Source organism: Molothrus ater, chromosome 1, assembly GCF_012460135.2.
Source record: "Molothrus ater isolate BHLD 08-10-18 breed brown headed cowbird chromosome 1, BPBGC_Mater_1.1, whole genome shotgun sequence".
Classification (NCBI taxonomy): domain Eukaryota; kingdom Metazoa; phylum Chordata; class Aves; order Passeriformes; family Icteridae; genus Molothrus; species Molothrus ater.
The window spans coordinates 41924113-41945077 of NC_050478.2; the positions used below are offsets into that span (position 1 = coordinate 41924113).

Genomic DNA, 20965 nt, shown 5'->3' on the forward strand with positions numbered 1-20965 from the left:
ATGGCCTCCAGCCTGTACTGGTGCAAGAGTTTACTCTCAAATATCCTCCAGATAACAGGAATTGGCACTTCCCTGAGCTTATCTTTAAGAGACTCCTCTGTGTCCAGACTGCCAAGATCTCTCTCTATGGCAGCACAACCCCCTGGCTCATCAGCCACTCCTCCCAGGTTTTTCATCACCTACAAACTTCTCTGGAGTGCACTCTGCACCATCATCATCCAGGTCATTAATAAAGATGTGGAACAGTGCCAGTCCCAGTATGGACCCCTGAGGTACACCACTAGTGACTGGCCTCCAACTGGACCTTGTACCACTGATCACAACCCTCTGGGCTGAGTTGTTCTGTGAGGATGTTTGGGAAGACAGCATCAAAAGCCTTATCAACGTTAAAGCAAACAACATCCACTGCTCTCCCCATAAGCACCAAGCTAGTCACTATCATTGTGAGGGGAATCATGCTGGTTAAGCATGATTTTCCCTTTGTAAGTCCATTAAGACTACTTCTAATTGTCTTCTTGTCCTTCATGTGTTTGGAGATACCTTCCAGGGTTAGATGCTCCACCACCTTCCCAGGGTCTGAGGAAAGGTTGACAAACCTGCAGGACCCCAGATGTTACCAGAACACCCAGAGAGTCCCTTCTTGCCCTTTTTTAAAAAATTAATGACATTCACTTTCCTCTAGTCTACACAAACCTCTCCCAAATTCCATAATCTGTTAGAGACCCTGGAGCTGTATATGTGCAGCTTAAGTGCTGCCTAACCTGCTCCCACTCCATGAAGGGTCTGTCTACCTCCAGATTTTCCCTCTAATCTCAAAGTCTGTTACCAGTAAAGGCCAAGGTAAAGAAGGCATAGAGAAACTCAGCCTTTTCTCCACCATGACAGTAAGCAGAGACTGTGTATATCCTGAGATATCAGGGACACGTATCTCAGGGACACACTGAGGACCTCATATTCTTCATATAATTACAAAAAAGCATTCTAAGAATCTTCATTTAGGCATGAAAACATTTTTATGTACTATAAAAAGGACTGTAGTCAGGAGCAAGAAGATGAATCTTAGGAACTTAAAACATCCAGATAAAAACATACCATTTTGTAATATTCCAAGGGAAGTATTCTTTAAGTCCTTCTATGTTCAAAAAAAATGCAAAAGATTGTTAAAAAGCCCCTATTTACAAAACACGTCTGCATCAAGAGGAAGATGGAATAAGTTAGAAGAAATATTAAACAGAATTAGCATTCTCAAACTAGACAAGGATTGTTGTATTTTCCACCTAGTCCTCTAATTATCTTTGGTCCCTATTACTGGATATAAAAGTTAAGGGCCTCATTTTGATTTTCAGATTGCCTTCAGTAATAGCATAGGTTTGCAAGCATCATTTACACTTCCATTTGTGTAACTCAAAAGCTTGCAAGCAGGTTTTCCGTGGGTGTAAGATTAAATATAACTCCGTAAGGTCAGGGAGCTTTAGCACATTTACACTAATGCAAGAAATGGGCCCCGTAAGATTTTCACCGGTTTCAATACTAAAGTTAGAATTCTTTTTGTAAAGCACATACAGTAAGAACACCCCAAAGTAGTAGCATATAATGAGCTGTTAGCTTCTTGCAGGGCTTGTCACCGGATCAGAAGTGACATAACTTCACTAACTTGCCACTTGTCTTCTTCCACTGGGCACCCCACATTTAATTGCACTTATTGTAGCATGCACCTGGCAGAAAAGCATGCAAGCTTACTGTACCTATCCCTTATTAGCAGTGATCAAATGTAGCTTGTGCTGTAAGTTGAACTTATTAAAGTATTTTACATACAGACTAGCATATTGTCATGCTACTGGTTGTCGTGGGCTGTCCCTGGCTAGGAGCCAGATGCCCACCAAAAGCACTCCTTCACTCCCTTTCTCAGCTGTGCAGGAGAGAGAAAATACCATAGAAGGCTCACGGGTTGAGTTAAGGACAGGAAGAAATCACTCACCCATTACCTCATGGCTAACACAGACTTGACTTAGGAAAATTAGTTCAATTTATTATCAATCAAGTATGAGTAGGGTAATGAGAAAATAAAAACAAATCTTGATCACCATCCTTCCACCACTTCTTCCTAGGTTTAACTTTACTATTGCCTACCAACTTCCCCGCAGTGGGGCAGGGGGACAGGGAACAGGAGTTGCAGTCAGTACTTCACACCTTGCCTGAAGGGAACTGTGATCCAGACTCTTCCCTTGCTCCAGCACAGACTCCCTCCCAAAGGGGATAGTCAGCCACAAACTTCATCAATGTGAGTCCTTCCCATGGGCTGCAGTTCTTCACAAACTGCACGTCCATGGGTTCCTCCCACAGGCTACAGTCCTTCAGGCACAGCCTGCTCCAGCATGGGTCCCCCACAGGGCCACAAATCCTACCAGAAAACCTGCTCTGGTAGGATTGGCCTTCTCTCTGCACAGATCCATAAATCCAGATCCTACAAGGAATCTACTCCAGCATAAGCTTCCACAGGGTCCCTGGCCCAGCCAGCACAGAGTCCTCAGGGGGCTGTGGGCAGGTATCTGCTTCACTGTGGTCCTCCATGGGCTGCAGAGGGAGAGCCTGACCCACCACGGTCCACACCACAGGCTGCAGCTGGACTGTTTCATGTCCTTCCCCTCCTTCTTCACTGATTGTGGTGTCTGCAGCTGCTTCTCTCACATCCTCACTCCTCTCTCTGCTGCTGCTCTGCAGGGTTCCATTTTTTCTCCCTTCATAAGTCAGTTATCCCAGAGGCACTACAACCATCACTGATGGGCTCAGCCTCAGCCTGCACCAGGTCATTCCTGGAGCCAGCTGGCACTGGCTCTGTCAAACACAGAGGAAGCTTCCAGCAGCTTCTCACAGAAACCACCCCTGTAGGCCCCCAATACCAAAATCTTGCCACACAAACCCACTATAGGTTTTTAAAGGAGGAATCATGCCCATATAGAAAACTGAATTTAATAGAAACTAAACCTAAATCTTGAAATAAAACAAAGTCTTGAAACACATTTACTACCCACTGTGAAGACTGATTCCTGAAATCATCCTCATCCACTCACTTTTTCTCTAACTTCCAAATGCATTGTCATTTACAGATTATCAATCAGATTATCAGATTATTATTCAAGCCTAATCTTAACTATAAGGCAGTAGAACTTCTTAATATCCAACAAATTCCTGATCTCTTTATATAAAATGTTCTACTCTTCAAGAGCAGCTAAAATAAAAAATAATTTTGAAAATACTATTCTCAACGTTTACCACCACACAGTGTAAGCAGAGAAAGGCAAAAAATGGAGCTGGAAAAGTGGTGGTGAAGTCAGGTCATTGCTTGAGCCCTGGCCTCCCTCCATCTTACTGTAGTCTTATTTATGCTTTGCTTCTGGTGGCATCTGTGACTGATCACTGCAAAGAATGAGCAGATCAAGGATAAAACCTCAAACACACTGACATCCCATATGCCCACTGTAATGCTGGCACCAGGATACCAAAGTTAGTGACTTTCAAAGGCTGTCCAGTGTTCAGGTTTGATGTTTTCAAAGCCACACAATGAGCCCAGAAGCATAGCAGATTTTAAATGGTGAATTTAGAGAGCAAAACTTATTACCTGTGTACACCTTCCTTTCATCCTGAAAAAGTTTTCTTAAAGGTAGCAAAATAGGCAGGCTCAGTTGAGCTGCATTTTTTTAAAATTTACTCAGAGTATTTCATAGAAACTGTTTCCTCTAATGCAGAAAAAGTCTACCTCAAGGGGGAATCCACCCCCTTCAAACCCCAAATCACACACCCACCGTCACACTTCCAGCATTCTGCCATTAGAGCTTAGCTCTAATAATGATGAACCAAAATTAAAGTTAACTTTTAAAATATTGAAGCAAGCAATAGAGGACGAGAATCAAATGAGAAGGATTTTACAATGAAAAAGTGAATACACTATAACTTACACACACCACCACCATGGCAAGCAAGAACACCACTCTCTTTTTGTTATCTACATAGAGAACCAATCAGCAAGACAGTTACTTTCTCCTTCATATAACAAAGGAAAAATGCCATAATAGGCAGATTTTCTACTTACCTAAGCTACATATGACAAGAAAAATAATCCAGCCATATCTATCTGAATAAGTAAGTAACTGCTGTATCTGAGTTTCTGCTCTGACAGCATGGGGCCAAAGCATTTATGTAACTGTGGATACATCATTCAGCACTAACAGGTCAAATCAGGTCTTATTTGGTAGAGAAAGCTTACATCAGGGAAGAATGTTTACAGAGTGCCCAGAAATTAATTTCTTGCCATATTTGTTATTTGTGTTTGGTATTTCAGGTCTTCAGAGAAAATAAAATTCTTCAAACTAGGACCATCAATGATTAAAACACCTCTTTTTTGTGTGTATGGATAATTTGTATACATTTTGTGGTTTGTTGCTTGGGGTTGTTTTTCATTGACTATGCTAAACACACTTGATGTTCAGAAAATCTCTCAGCTAGGGACAAGTGCAAGGATCAAAAGTGTGGCAATCTGTCTATCACACAAGATTAACTGGATACAGCATGTAATAGCAGAGACATCTACTGAACCAAGAGAAACCTATCCTTCTTCAGGAGATATCCCCTCACTGCAAGCAAGAAAAGCAAGCAAGCAAAGCAGAAATTAATCTTGACACTAACACTGCACAGACAGGCTGACACACAGACAATGCAAGCAAAGAAAACAATCACAAAACCTCTACCTTAGATGACAAATAGGTCTGCAATCTTTTTCCTTCTCAACCAAAACAATCTGCCAGGCATCTGGAGACAAGCACATTATCCAGATACTACCCACTTAGAGAACTGTACTAATGCCTTTTTGTTAATGTTTTGCAGGAGTATCTCTGGGAACAGAAGTCTTTCCATCATTAAAGAACAAGCTCAGAAAGCTTCCTTTTCCCACACTGCAGATGTGTTTTACTACGACCTCTGACTATATTTAGGGCTGAACATAATGAAGCAGTGATGAGGACCAGACAATAAGAGATTTCAGAAGAAAAAGGACTGGTTTCTTGCTTAAAGGATAGGAGCAAGTGCATGTAACATGAAACAAAGAACATCTATGTTTACATTGCAGTATAGCCTGTGCAATCATTCAGAAAAAATAAGCTAGCTCTGAAAGTGATTATGTTTAAAAATAAAGAATCTATCAGTGACTAAACATCCTGTTAAACAGAGTTCCTCATCTGAGTTACCTACAGCACTGTAATCCTGTTATGCACCAAATAATGTTTATCGGACAACTTTTCCCCCACATGTTCATATTTTCTTCATAAAACAATTCCTCTTGCAAAAATCAATTTTCATAAACCTAAGGTAGTCAGTTCTGAAAACAGGCTGAAAAGCAGCTAATTCCCAAGCACAGACTCTAAGGGAAAGATTAAGTATCAGTATCAGTCTACACATGCTTGTGAGCACCTTTCATGAAATGAGGGCTACTGAAGTACAGAATTGTTCAATCTGAATCCTAAGTTCTACTTTGCAGTATTGCATAAATTCAGTAAGAACTGGGAATAAACATATTTCATCACTGGTATCATCAGAAAGAAATAGTAACATGAGACTATGAAACAAAATGCATGAAGAGAAAAGCCCCATGGACTTGTCCTAAATTAAAGCAAAAAAACCTTGAAGGCTGGCATAAATCACAACCGTAATTTAGAGAGTATCACAGCATAAACAATTTTAACAAAACCTATACCTAATGCAATGCAGGTACTAGTGAAGAACAATTTCCTCAAACATATTCAATTTTATTTTACTAATTAATTTTTCTAGAAGCAAATGGCAACAAATAGAGTATCCAAAGTAAGTGTACAAAGCTTACAAAGCACAGGATGCAGCAGGACAGATTCCAGCCACTGCCAAGCAGCACTTCAGACACTCCAAGGGGTCTGCAAGTTGCATGGTTATAACTTTGGGGAGCTGAAGACAAAAGACTGCACTGAGCTGCAGGTCAGTGCAGGAGAGTAGCATGGGGGAAAGGCTGGCAGAAAGCTACACTTTAGACACCTCCCTGTACTACAAGGCATCCTCTCTAGAATGAGATCCTTGGGGAGAAACCTGAAGTAGTAGGTTCTTCAGGCCTCCTATTCCCGTCAAGAAGGGGAGGACAAACACGTTCTGGTAAGGGCCCCAGCAGGTAGGTCCCTTATTGCTGCTCACCAGACAGTACAGCACACTGAGTATGATACCTTTCCTTAGCAAACAACCCTTAGCTCCCATTGGCATAATTCCCTAGAGAATTGCAAGATTTTCTGCAGAGAGGTCGTGGGACCCCCACTGTGGGAGGTGTTCAGGACTGGACAAGCTGACCTGATTAGTGCTGCTCTCACAGTGCTGTGCTGCAGGACCTCTGGAGGTCCCTTTCAAGCCAGAGTACCCTATGATTCCATTATGATTCTGCCTGCAATGCCCAGCAAGTGAAAAGTTAGGCAGTAACAGAGCTGAAGTCATTTAGCCAGCTGTAATTCTCTTTTATGTCGCTTTGTATGCTGGCTAAGCAAATTTACTGCAGAAAAGTACTGCCACATTAGTCAATAATACACCACTCACATATGCAAAGAGGGCACAAAAAGATGGACAACTACAAATTTAACCTTTACAATCATCTGGTCCTGCAATAACAATCTATATGTAAATCCAGTTCTCACAGTGCTATTTCTTGTGCGCAGTATCACATGTCAGCATATTTGTAAAAGGACAGAAATGGTAAAGACATGTTAATCCAAGCAGTATTAACAGTCTTGCCCCAAGACAACACATTTATTAAACCACCCTGACTCTTCCTGCAATTTCATTGCTCATCCACCATACACATTCACATTGTTGATAAACACACACAACTGAAAAAACCCAAACAAAAATCCTTAAGTCTTTCAAAAGAAAACTGAATCATTATTAATCATAGCAGAAGAACATTCAATGTGTATGTGAAACAAATTAGGCCTAGAAGATTGTCTTCTTTTATATGTCTAACTCCTTGAGGCCAGTGGAACTCTCTGCTTGAAAAGCTTCTAGGAATTGTTCTCAGTCTGATGAATCAAACACTTGGTCCATCTCAAAATGAAAATTCTCTGTTAATGTAGAAGAGTTCTGCCTTTTTCACCTTCTCCTTCCAACTCCTCCTCTGGGACAAATTTTAGAATTCAATTCTGTTATCACAGCTGGGATTTATTTCCACATTCTGGGCTTTTCAAATAAAGAACCACTACTGTTCATCACCACAAGCTGAAAACCCCAGGTTTTTTTCTAGCAAAACCAGACAGAACAGCTGAAGCCAGTCTAGATGATTCACTAAGCAAGATAAAGCAATGTCAACCTGAGACAAACTCTCCCTGTAAGAGAGTTGAGCAACTTAGTAAGGTCTATTAAGGAATTGACAGTCTTAATGAGATGGGTAAGATTTCTAATGGGCAGTATCACCAAGCCTACATATATACACATACTAAGAAATAAAACTGATAGCACAAAGCAAATTAACTGGCACATAACAAACCAGCACACAATCCTGAAATAAAATTAACATTGACTTCGGAGTTCCTTTAGCAAGGGGCACGGGTTTTATGTTGAATAGAGTATGCAACTGATCCACTTAAAGGTAATTTTTAAGCCTTACTGCAAGGGAACCCAAGTTCTTTATACTCCGATGATTAGATTTTGCTGACTTTTCACTAGTAATTATGGAATGCCACATGAATCAGAACCTCATGTTTATTCAAATTAGAAGCAGATTTGGAAAAAGGGTTTTCTTACACAGAGTATTACTCTCAAATATATAGATAGCAGCTGGAACACATGCATTTTAGAGGTAGAAGTGATTCAATAATATGCAGTGGGTTTGGCTGGTGATAAAATTTGTATTAATTATTTCCATAAACAGATTTACTGGAGGACTGCCTGCTGACACAGTAGCTATTCCAGAAAGCTAGCAAAAAAAAAAAATCAAAATTGGCTAGATTATCTTAGTCATTGTCAGTGCTGCTGTAGCAGGCTTAGGGTCATTTAATTCTACTTTTAGTCTAATTGTACATTTAATCCTTAAATATACATTCCCTTGATTATCCTTAAATATACCTTCAATTGATTATCTCAGATTTCATTTTTTAGATGGTCTGCATAGTGAATGGATTAACTGGTACCATCTTTGCCTAGAGATTAATTTAGCTAAATCATTAGAGGCCATTCACTGTGCTCTTCAGCCTGAAAAGTACTTAATCATGCAGAGGACAAAGAGCAGAGCACACTGAGAAACCCTGCAATGTCTGTACTAAACAGTGAAAGGGAACCATCAGTACTACTGCAAACATTACTTTCCCCTCCTGATCTGTTGTTCTTCCATTACTGCACTTGTGGCTAGCACTGTATGTTCATGGCATCTCCCAATATCAATTATACACATTTCTGTCAAGTACAAAAAGGAATTAGGAAACACTAGAAACAAATTATACCAGGAAACAATCCACAGACCTGGGCACATCTGCTGAGACACAGATAAATAAAGGTAATATTGAATTAGAAATAATTTCTTTTATCCAGCTGAGTGTCTAAAATTGCATGAGCATCTTTTAAATTATTTCTTAGTATCTCTAATACATTCTGTAATAGCTCTAAAGTCTAAAGTCATATTGGGATATATACTTACATACAGATAAAAAACAAATTACAGCTTGAAAAAAACTATCACCTGAAGAAATGGGAAAAAAAAATACATCAACTTACAACATTAAACAATTCAGTAACTCTTCCAAATAGAACAGTTCTGTTACAGTTGAAAACAAGGTTCAGATCATCCAGGGGACCAAAATATCTTTAATAACCTGGACTTGACTGCCCTTGCAATCACTATCACAATTAAAACCTGCTTTAGCAGTTAGATAATCAGAGCTAAAGGCTCAATCCTACAGAGCTCAAACTTCAATCTCATTAAAAAGACACTTCCATTTGGAGCAGGCATACAGCTGCTCATGCTCACAGGCAAGGGAAAGTTAGGGACAGGAAAGCAGAGAAACAGCACAGATACCAGATCCACAGGATGGGAAGAATCAGCTGGCATGGCATTTTAAGGCATAAAAATCACATGAAGAGGACTATATTGCAGATCTAGCTACAGAACATTTTTTTTAGTAATTCTTAACAGAACTATTAGATCCAAAGAAAATTATTCCTTCCCTTTCAGACCCCACAAAAATAACAGTCTGTTACCTATTTGTATTTAGCTGACAGGAGAGTATTTGGCCCACAGTCACTCTTTGTCAGCTCAGAGGAGGAATTCTGACACCCAAAATGACAATTAGTTGAACTGCAATAGTACACACATGAAAGTGATTCACACCTTTATTCTACTTTGGCATCGAGTTTATTACAACCGAATTTACTATGAGATTCGAACTAATTATGTCAGTATTTCTTGAAAAGAATTTCAAAATTATTAAACCTTAAATGAAGAAAGCAGGGTCCCATTTATGGCAGCCTGGAAAGAGACCAAGTTCACATCAGAGGTCTCAAGAATGTACCTCTGGCACATTTCACACCGGATTGGTTCTGTTCTGCTTTAAGGAAAAACCCTAAAAATTACCTTGAAATTATAACACAACTTATGCCAAAAAGTCCTTCACTAGGGGATGCACAGGAGCATTTTACATCAATTATCATTAGACTGAGGATAGTTCTGTGCAGCTCAACCCTTATCCCTTCCATCTGATGTTTCAGGTGGACAGCAAAAAAAAAAAAACCAAACCAAAACCACTAACTAAAAGTTAGAGACTTATAAAACATTAAAACCAATATGGCAAATAAGAGACAAAATTGCTTGATCTGGGAATTCACTCTCAGATGTTATTTCTTTCAGTAAAGATAATAGGCTTTAACTTCATGCTGTTCTATATCACAACTCTAAAAGAATAATAGGCACAGAAGACACAAGAAAATAATCTCTGTCACAAAATCTTTTCTTTTCTGAACAAGTTTAAGCATTACCTCAAATTATACCCCTGCATTAAGAAGCAGGAAACACCCTAAATAAACCAAAGCAAGTAAACACCAACATATTATCTAAAGAGGATAATCTTTAGCTTCTACCTTATTTCACCAGAGAAGAAACTCTGCATTCCTGAAACCCTGACAGTACAACAAACCAAAAAGAAAAGTTTTACTTTAGTTACCTATGGTGTCAAAACTCAGCTCCAGAACTTTCTACATTCCTCAAGAATGCTTAAGTACTCAGAGAAAATTGAGTATGAACCTTGTTCAGAGAATTGTAAAGATCCATACACTTCTTCATAAACATATAAAAACCTGTCCCTAAAATCATTATTATAATGATGCACAGCTGCAAAGTGTCTGAATGCCGTGCTGAGAATTAGCACAGTTACCACTAAACACACTCAGCCACTCGGTCATGCTGCCAGGAAACTGCTGCCACTGGCAGGCAGCTGGATGGGAGAGATTCCTCAGCACTCACCCACAACCCCCTGTGCCCCAACACAACATCTCGGTTCTCTTCTTAAAATCACTGCTCATCCACATTCCTAAAACTACCTTTGCCTTATAAATAACACTCCATAATATAAGCAGCTGAGTCTGCTGCTCCTCAAGGTTAGCCATTTAATGGCATTTTCTATTTCAGACTAGAGGTCAATTCACAATTTTTTGGTTGGTCCATCTCCTATATTACACAGAGTTAGTCAAAAAGCTCTTTTCCATTCCTTTGGGGTATAGCTTCTGCTTCTGACTAACAGATAGAGGTTATACCATGAAATTACAGAATTTTTTTTTTTTTAATCTAGACCAGTCAAAGAAGAGAGTGGAATTAATTTTGATAGCACTGATACAGGAACTAGCACTCTCATCTCATAACTTCTGTAAAAGCAAGGCTTATTTCTTCTGGCAGGTATATTTGGAAAGTTGAGCCCCATTAATATCTCAGCAGCTTCTTCAAGAAACCAAGATTATCTAGTGCCTAGTTGGGTTTTCTTAAAAAGAAAATCATTAAGAGAAATAAGCTTCATTTGAATTACACTAGTGGATTCCTCTTTTCTTCTAAAAGAAGCTATCACATAAATAAAAAAAAAGAAATCAGGGTATTCAGTGTCAACAAAATGTCAGGTAATGGCATCTAGAAGCATTTTCTCATTCTCTGCTAATGTCATCACTTACTAACAACACAGTATCTGGACTACAAAGAAGTGATGATTTTCATTTGCTTTTATATATTATTATACATGTTAAATAATTAGCACAGTCAGTGCCTTTATACCTTTGAAATTAAAGTGCCTACTCAGTGCCAGATCTAGGCGCTTGCCTTGGACACACAAAGCCACAATATATTTAAAAATATGATTACATCTTGCGCAGAGATGTGGGAAATTATTTGTGGCAAATCAAACATGTTTGATAACTTTGGCAGGCCAGACATCATCTCCTCGGTGACTACCTGGCTCAGATAGCATTCTTACCAGAGTAACTGCTAAGTTTCTCAGAAAAAAAGTTTAGCAAAATGATCAAAACTGAAAAGTGTATCAGCTATATTTTTAAAAAACCTTCAAATTCAGAGCCAACGATATCAATCTCAGCATCACACACAGACTTGTATAAGAGAAGATGCAGGTTTCTAAAGAACTTCCAGGAATGAATCCTGGTTTAAGCCACTTCCTCGGAGCAAAACCAAATTCCTGCTCATTAAGCTGTACTACTACATAACAAAAATTGCACGCCTGATTCCAGCAGCTTCTTGTTGCTCCACCAATCCACAAACTTCTACCTCCTGTTTCTACCAAAAACACCATCTTGAGCTGACCTTTTTGTAACTTAAAAATCTTACTCTTTCTGCCCCCACCTCTTTTTCTTCTTTTTTAATGGCTAATGCCTCAGGGCCTCCAAATGCAGGTTGCTGCCTTCAGGAAGATTGCCCACAAAGCACTGAGGATTCTGCACTAGAAACAGTGCTACACTTTCTTGTTTCTTCTTGTTTCCCCTCTTCAAGGGCACTCCCTTTTCAATAAATCATGAGTTCCACAAGCAAAGCAGTACCTCAACCCATGCACACAACTCAGTGTCTCTCATCAGCAAATGAACAGGAAGGGATTGGACTCATAAAAAAATATTGTAATTTAAAACATGTCATAAATGTCTCAACTCAACTGCAAAATGATATCTCAATGTGAGTAAAATCAGCTCCCGCTCTTTATGTTCTTGCTGCAAAGCTCATGCTTCCACATCCCATTTGGCTTTAGTGGATGATCAAGAATAAAAAAGAATATCAACAAAAACTAAAAAACTCCTAATGAAACAGATTTCAGTGCTTCAAGTAAGTAGTAACTCCCAAAACAATACTCTTAAATAGCCTCTTGTCTTAAAAACACACTGTAAAAAGTACACTTGACTTATCTGAAAAAAGAAATTACACAACTTCCTAATAAAAAGTAATTACAGGTAATTTAAACATTTTGGTAAATGGACACTAGTTGTAACAGAATTCAAAATTCCTTTCTAAGGACAGAGGACCAAAAGGACATGTTAAAAAAAAAACTGGTTTATCTGTGAATTATTTTTTGAACTACATTCAATTCAACATACTACAAAAGAACAAGAAAAACAGCTTTATTGATGTCTCCAGCCATTACATATTTTGTTTAAAGTGATGTCATTTAATTTAAGCTATTCCAATTGCCCAGAGCATTCACTAGTTTCTTCAGTTCTTTCAAAATCTTTGTTCCAGTTCTCCAAGTCTCATGTGCTCCAGGTGCCCTATAATCTCTAGGGTCTCAGAGTGAAGTGTTTTCCTTGTGGGCAGGACTGGTTACTGAAGCAGACAGCAGAAGCTGCAGAAGTTTGTCATGATGAGAGATTTTCAGTGCATGAGATGGCTGATAGACAGCTGTGAGTCTCCTCAAAGAGTGGATGCTTCAGAACTGCCCTTTACCAAGTAAATGCCACGAAAGCACAAATCAGCTGGCTGACGCAGGATGATGTGGACAAGTTCTGCCCATAATCACTTAACAGGAAAAGGGATCAGGAAATAACATCATTTTTCAAATCAAAGAACAGTCAGCTATACTCAAGAGATGCCCAAAAGGAAACAGCAACACGGAAGAGCAAGTAGCAAGCAAGTAGTGTCTCCTGTGTACCTCACCAGAATGAAAGAGAAATAAATAGCTTTTATTTACATCAGAGGATAGAAATATGTATTGACAATCTGTTGATTGCTTTTAAGATCAGGAAAGACATTTTACACTTGCCAAAGTTTGCTGACCTGAGCACCTCAGAGAAGTAAAAGCACAGAACAATATCATCAACAAATTTTTCAAGTTTTTGGAGTGCACTGTTGCATGAAACTTAGCATTTTCACAAGTAACTTCAAACAAAGAGCACATTATCCAGACAAAATACAATAATTTATCAATGAAAGTATCTACCATCACACATGGTTTGCATCTAACCAACAGAGGTCTCTGCAGAGACCAAGCACTCTTACCTCAGTGTTTGGCTGTAGTGCCTGTGCATCCTGGGCTGCAGATGGTACTATGGTACTTGCCCAGGTAATGTTGGCACTAGCAGATGATAAGGAGCTGAGGGCACCATTTTTCAGTTCCTCTGTGGAGTGTGACTTGGGCCCAGGCCATCCCAGGATACCATCTGAAGCAGAAAATAGGTATCAGCTTACAAAAGAAAGATTACAGATTTCCTCCATTCACCTCACCATTCTACTGATCTAAATGAGTTGTATCTCTTCTCTGCTTCCATGTACAGCTTTACTTCAGTAAAAAATGATCTTGTACTTTCTGAACTAGCTTATGCAGTATCTCAAATGATATTCCTGCCTTTGGAAGCAAGAAACACCCTAAATAACCAGAGCAAGCATCTTATAGGCAAACTTATCTGTGATATTTTTTTTAAGTCAATGAATGTTAGCCCTACCACCTAAATGTATAATGTATAAGAATATATGACTATAGAAATCTGGCATACCTTGGAAATTAAGCAAGAATTCTCCACCCACTATTTTCATAGCTATGAAGTTATCCAACTAAACTCTCAATTTCTTCTGCCTGAAATCAAAGTTTTAAGCCTAGCAGCTGTATTTTATTTCTGCCTGTACTACTAAAAGTTTCTTCTAAAATGCTTTACTGGTACCAAGACCACAGTTTAAAAGAGGTCTCATTAGAAAGATACACATTAAATATGAATCAAACGAAACTTGGCATCAGAACAGCCCTTATTTCTGGGGGCACTTGATTTCCTGGATGGGTCTGTATTTAAGGATGGCATGACAGAAAGTACAATCAGCTAAGGCAAGTGCACAGCTGTTCCTCCCTAAGTGCTCTAAAACATAGTCTCAACAGTCAAATTACTAGCCCTCAGCTCAGGACTTATAATTTCAGCCATTAATTACACACTGCTGTAAAACATAGAGATATGGATAAGAAAATCATAGATCTTCACTCATTACCTTAATTTATATATGAATATACAATTAGTGCCACGGGGAGGATTTCCTCTCAGCACTGACAAATTTTTAAGATGATGCAAAGCAACACAAAGTACATTAAAGAACATGCACTTTCTCCTCTCCACATGACCAGGGTTACCAGAGATTGCCTCCTAAGTGAAGTAAATGCTTAGATCTGGAGAGACTATGCTGCACAGTGTTATAGTAGCACTTCCATTACTAAAAAATGGGCCACAAATCCCATAGCTGACTGAACTCTTACCAAATGCTAGAGACAAAACAGTTACAGAACATTCCTCTCATCTAAAACAGCACTAAGTTATGAAGACATGGCAGGAGTTCAGATCTACTTTGCTTACAGTGCTTTTGTGGCGCCATCTTTTGCTGAAGAAATTGTGAGGAAAGCATAAGCAAGTAGTTTAAAAAAAATTATTTTCAAAGATCTGAGGAACCAACAGGGAAAAAAAATCCAGCTTTCTTTTAAAATGTGTATTTCAGACATTTACACAAAATTCCTCTTGCCAAAGGAAGAACATTTTCATGGCTCTGCTGTCAAATTATTTCTCAGTCTTCATTATTTTGCAATAACACATCTCGATCTAGTTTTCTGTTTCTCTCTGTCAAAGAAGCTGAATAATGGATTACTGTTGCTATTTTCCTATTACAGAGACACTAAAAAAAAATTGAACTGACTTCTCTTTATGCCAATCTTTAAAAATATGTCATCCCATCATTTCCTTGGGCTATCCATTTTCTCTCTGCACAAACAATCTATTTGGCCTTCACTGTAAACAGTAATTTTTGATTTTTTTAAATCTAGTTTAGGTAAATAAGCACAATAAAAAAACTCCCACATGAAGAAGTACCTCACTTCAGGGGAAATTTTAAAGTGTGAACATTTACTTCATCATCACAAACATATTTTTAAAAGAACTATACTAATTTTCGTCTTCAGTGCAAACACGTTGTAAAAAGACCTTTACATTTCTCTGCACATTTTAGAGTCTCTAAGAAAATAGAAACTGTTAGAACTAGGCAAGCATGTTTTCTCTCCTGTATCAAGGGCAATGCTACCCTCACAAAAGAACAAATCATGTCAGCCTAATCAAATTTTAAACAGATCTTAAAAATACATTATGACCAAGCCAACACCAACAGGATGCCAAGAGTTACAGTGCAAAAGATCTTAAAGCACATTAATTTCCTCAACACTTTTGCATATAAGAAAAATTGTTTTGTTAAACTGTGCATCTGGAATTTGAGTACTTTGCCAAAGAGAAATATGCAGGGAAAGATATTAAGTCACACAGCTCAGAAATCTAAACAAATAAACAGTATCTCTCCGAATAAATTGAAAAACAAATCCCGCCTTTCAAAGCGCCATTAGTGAACCTGTGATGACTTGAATCTACAGATCTTACTCTGAGATGTCAGCATTCTCATATCCTCCCAAGGGACTTGCCATATATCTAATACAGCAGCTCATGTTTCAGGCAAAAACAATCTCTGATAAGAGAACTCATCAGAAATTATCTTAAAATCAACTCAGACTAGAATACAATCTCTGTGTAGAAAGTGAAAGGCCACAACAATATGGCTCCTACTTACTCGGATTATCAATTTTCCAAAACTTTTCTGGACAGTTTTTTAAGTTTTCTTCAGTTTTTCATACACCCAAAATGTTCTCATCTGCACTAGTACAAATTACTCTTATCACAAAAAAGTACAGGTATAGCTGTTATGTGTGCCATATCTAATCCAGCTGTTTTACTGGAATTTACTGTCCACAGTTTGAGCTGCCATCTGTAAATAATTTGATCCACTCTAATGGAGTTGCCATCTTTGCCACTTTATGGGACTCAAAAATTTCTATCACTAGTTCAATCCCTGTTCTTATAAACAATTTAAATATATATATAAATTAAACATAATATGAGAAAGTTTATCTTCTTCTGAGTTGGATAAGAATAGGAAAAAGCTGCTGTCATTGGTTTGGGTTTTCTTAAGCCACATTTTTTCTCTGTTCTCAGTCACAGCCAAAGACAGCTGACAGAAAAGTAAATTCTAATCTATTTTGATACATTTCAGAACTCTAAAGGAATTCTCCAGAAAGGCAGTCACAAATTATATAAAAATATTGACAGCTACATAACTACTTGCTTTAAGACTACGCCAAGCACTACACTAATTAAAACAAAACATCTGTTTCTGCAGTAAACGATGCAAAAAGTAGAAAGGACGTACCAAATAAACAACTAGTAAAATCAAACAGATCTTTTCTAGCTGCACTGTGTCAGTTCTGTAGTTCCAGGAGTGAAAACCCAAGTCTGATTCCTCTGAAACTTCAGAGCATATGTATACACAAAACAGGAGTTCTTCTAGAACATACCCAAAAATGAGCTTCCTTCCCATTTCCCCTCAACAGCAGCTTCTGCTGTGATGAACGTGCAGCAGACAAGTACAGCAAGGCACATGAGAACACCTGTACCTAAGCACAGCATCCAGACACAACCTATTTATCCTTTCCCCACAGCAATGCTGCAGTTCACAACATCTATTTTAGAGGGCACAATAGGTTGTATCACACAAATGCCCTCAGGAGAAACATCTTTCCCTTCTACAGGTGCACACTGCAGGAGTGGGTGGAATTCTCTCCAAACAGAAGGTTTACAGGAGATTTTTCAGTTAAGCAATGTTGATAATTTTCTTTTGCTGGTTTCGATTTTCTGGGTACCTGATGTACCTTCAAACTCACTTTTGCATGATAATTGATGCATGAAATATGCTTAACATATTTCAATTCCGCAACAAAACGTTTCTAATTTGAAGTCCTCTGGTCTTGCCTGGGAGACTACAAACAAAAACTCTGCCTTTTTTCCCTGACACAATTGTAAACTAACATTTATTTATAACATTTTAATGACATATTTTAAATATGTCATGAGTAAATATACTCTAACAAATATCCCCTAACAGTGCAGTGGCAGGCCTTGAGGAGAATCCAATATTAGACTTGGATTCCTTCCCCTGCCAGGGATGGATGTGACAGCTTGGTCTCTCTGCTGAATCCCTACAGCACACTGAACCAGCAACAGCAAATGGCAGCTGCACATCTGCTTTTCACATGAGACTGCATTTGCTAATGTTGTGTGGAGACTAGAAAATAATGTTATCTTCCAATGAAAGAAGAACATGTAAGGAATAATGTATTAGCCTTTAGATAGAACAGCAAACTGTTCTGGTTATTCTTGACAGAAGCAAGGCTGGGGATGGTGCAATTAAGGGAAAACGAACTGACCAAGCCAACTTTAGTAAAGTACACCAGTAACAAAGAATTTGTACTCATGTTTTCTTTCCTCACTCTTCCCTCTCCACATGCATTTAAGCACAAACAAGGACTTACTTTTCTACTCATTTTTCTCTCTTGTCATCAGCTGCAGGAGAATTCCTAGGAGTCATTTTTCAACAAATTGAAAGCATCTAGATTTTGTCCTTCCTATCCATTTATTTTCTCCAAAAGGGAGACAATAGAGAATAAAAAACTCAAGTATATCCTGCCCCCAACTCCAGAATAATCTCTGATCCATTTGTTTCCATGGGACCCAAAATCAGCAGCGTTTGCACATTAAAGTGAATTGCAGAAAATCGATAGTAAGGATGAGTTTGGTTTTTGTTTTAAAAAATCTTAAGAAAAACGTTCTACAGTTTGGAAAAGTGGGCAAGGAAGAGATGGAAAAATATAGGAGGGAATTCCTGTTGGGAAGATGTTTTATTCAGTAAATGAATGGTCAAAGTGAAATGCAGATTAAACGAATGGATTGATCTGCGCGGGCTGCTACTACAGGAGAGGATTCTGTCCGCCAAAACACCAGAATAAATTTAAAAAAACCCCAGATCTAAAACACAACATACGCTGGTAGAGCTAAATTAAAACAAACATTCAAGTTTGCTCTGTTCGCAGTCTGGGAGAGAAAAATGTTAACAATTGCAGTCAGCAGGCTCTGGAGATACTCCTCTGCCAAATGCTGTAAACAGAGCTGGAAAAAAATAACACTAGAACTTCTAAAGTTAGAAATGAAGACAAAAGTTCCTTCTCCACATTTTTATTTTCAAAGGTGCCTGCTCCTTGTCTGCACGCCAAATAAACTCAAGCCTGTCAGAAGGCACTTTTGATGTACCTAAGTGGTGACATTCTCAGACAAAAAGAAAGGCCTTGACATTTTCCACCATCCTACAAAAAAAATGTCATTCCCAAACACAAAGAAACTTGTAAAGATACAATCTCTCATCCTCAATTCACACTATATATAACCAACACTTTCAGCTAATAATACCCTTCTCTGGCATATTTTTCAATGAAAGTAAATAAAAATTACAAAAATTTAGCCAATGATCAATCCACATACCTTTAATAATGACAGTTAGAAATTATTTTTGCATTAATTTTACTTAAGAGTAGAAACACAGATAGGATTTTGCTTCAGTGACTGTTCTTATTAATTTACTTCCAAAATAGACAATCACAAAAACCCTTCCATAAAGCTTCAGAGTAGAAATAAAAAAAAAAAAACATTGACTAGCTTTCAAGACAAGATTGAAGACTTCAGTTTAATCTTCATGTCTGCTTGTAGGCTTGAGGTCTTAGACCGACAATTCGTGAGAAACATGAAATGGAAAAATCATGTCATCCTTAAACTACTCTATTAGAAAGGATGCCATAAAAATATTTTAAGTCATGACCAAGATAATTTTAAATTCTGGACAAGATTTTACTAAAGTGAATGCTAATTTCTTTCTACTCTAATTACTGGAAAACAAAGCAACAAAAATATTTACATCAAAAGAAAGAAGACACTTTTTTTCCTTGTCTAAAACAATAAATGTCAGTGTCTGTTTAAAATAGTGACTATTTCATTAATCTTCATGAGAACATTCCATAAGTACTTGGTCAGAAACTCTCAGCCACTTTTAAGTCTTTGCTTTAGAGACAGTAAGACTGCAAGACCTCCAGGGAAGTCACAAAACTTGCACAATCGGGTATAAAGACCCCAAGGACACAAGGAAAGGTACAGATTAAGTAGATATACATCTACTTTTAAGGCAGTTCTCTCTCTTATGGCATAATAGTGAAAGCTTTGGATGCTGAAGGAAAGCAAACTCAGGGGTAGGTTCAATTTACCCAAGGTAAGCAACTGAGTATTTCTCACACCACACAAGGAAGACTGTTGCCTGCCTGGACTGGATTGCTTTCATGAACTGTAGGCTAGAAGCAAGAAAATAAATAATGAAATTTCTATCTTGTCTCTGTCTATGCATTCTGCCCCACAATGCCCACTAGCATCTTTACACCACACAGCAGGGAATGAGACAGCATTGGGATGGAAGCATTCAGCAATAAATTGCACAGGACATCTCACAAGCAAGGTGTTTGAGAATTCCTACCACGGGAGCACATGGCTTTTAAACTAACCAACGTCATGTTCACCTGACAGTGACAGAAAAGGTCATTTTCTATTGTAGCTGCTGGGTATAAAATTAAAAGAATTCACCTGGAGGACACAATCAAAATGAACTAGATCATCTCTCAGAATTAGTTTGCTAGGGGATTACTTAAAGGCTTTATTCTGAATAGGTATGAGCTTATGCAGCTTCGATGACTCTGAAACTCTACGACTCAGCACAAACATTAAGTCTATCAAAGTACTCCTGGAAAAGATTAAGTGTGTAGGAAAATCAGTAATCAAGACTTGTAGGCCAGGTTCTTTCAGGCAACTGTGTTGCATAATAAGGCCAAGGGAAAAAAAATAATTTCAGTCAGGAAGAAGAGACTAAATATTTCAGCAGCTTTTAGTTCCCTTCTTAGTACTTTCTTTTTTTTACTTCCATACCAAAGAATAAACCCAGCCACACACTGAAGAATTAACTGCTTGCATTCAAGTTCTCACAGTTACACCAAAAATGCTGGTGTGAACCACTGCTACAGGATTTTGATTCCTGAAAGGATTCTCATGCAAGTTTACAGTCTTAGGAAGAACAAATAAAAACAATTATTAAATTTTATAATTCAGTGTTTCATAGTCATGACTTTCCTTTAAAAAAAAAAAAAAGGTGATTCCCTTTAAGTAATTACTAATGCTTTGCTTGCTTTTCTCTCTTCCTGTCCATAGATCCTCAAAAAACATTATCAAGTCAAAACAAAGCCTGATTTAACAGAAGATTATGTGGACACAGAGTCAAGGATATGTACACCTCAAGGCATCTATCTCTTGACAGTTCACTTAGATCACATCAAGATTAAAAACAACCTTCAGGGACCTTGAAACTAGAAAGTAACTTTTCTTTGAAGAATGCTTTTCATCTGTGTTTCAAACCATAATTTTCTGAAATAAAGTTATATCAAATAATTTAATTTAATCCACTTTATCATTACTACTTAGGTAAGTGCAAGAGAGGTTTGCATTTTCTACAAGA

General features: G+C 38.1%; 1 protein-coding gene across 1 annotated transcript in view; it reads right to left on the minus strand.

Moving 5' to 3' along the window:
• The window catches only part of OSBPL10 (oxysterol binding protein like 10), a 111714-nt gene that overhangs the window by 27351 nt on the left and 63398 nt on the right, over positions 1–20965 (minus strand). Inside the window, exon 6 of the mRNA XM_036378629.1 lies at positions 13520–13680. Within this exon, the coding sequence (XP_036234522.1) occupies positions 13520–13680 (161 nt within the window). The remainder of the gene's footprint in view (positions 1–13519; positions 13681–20965) is intronic.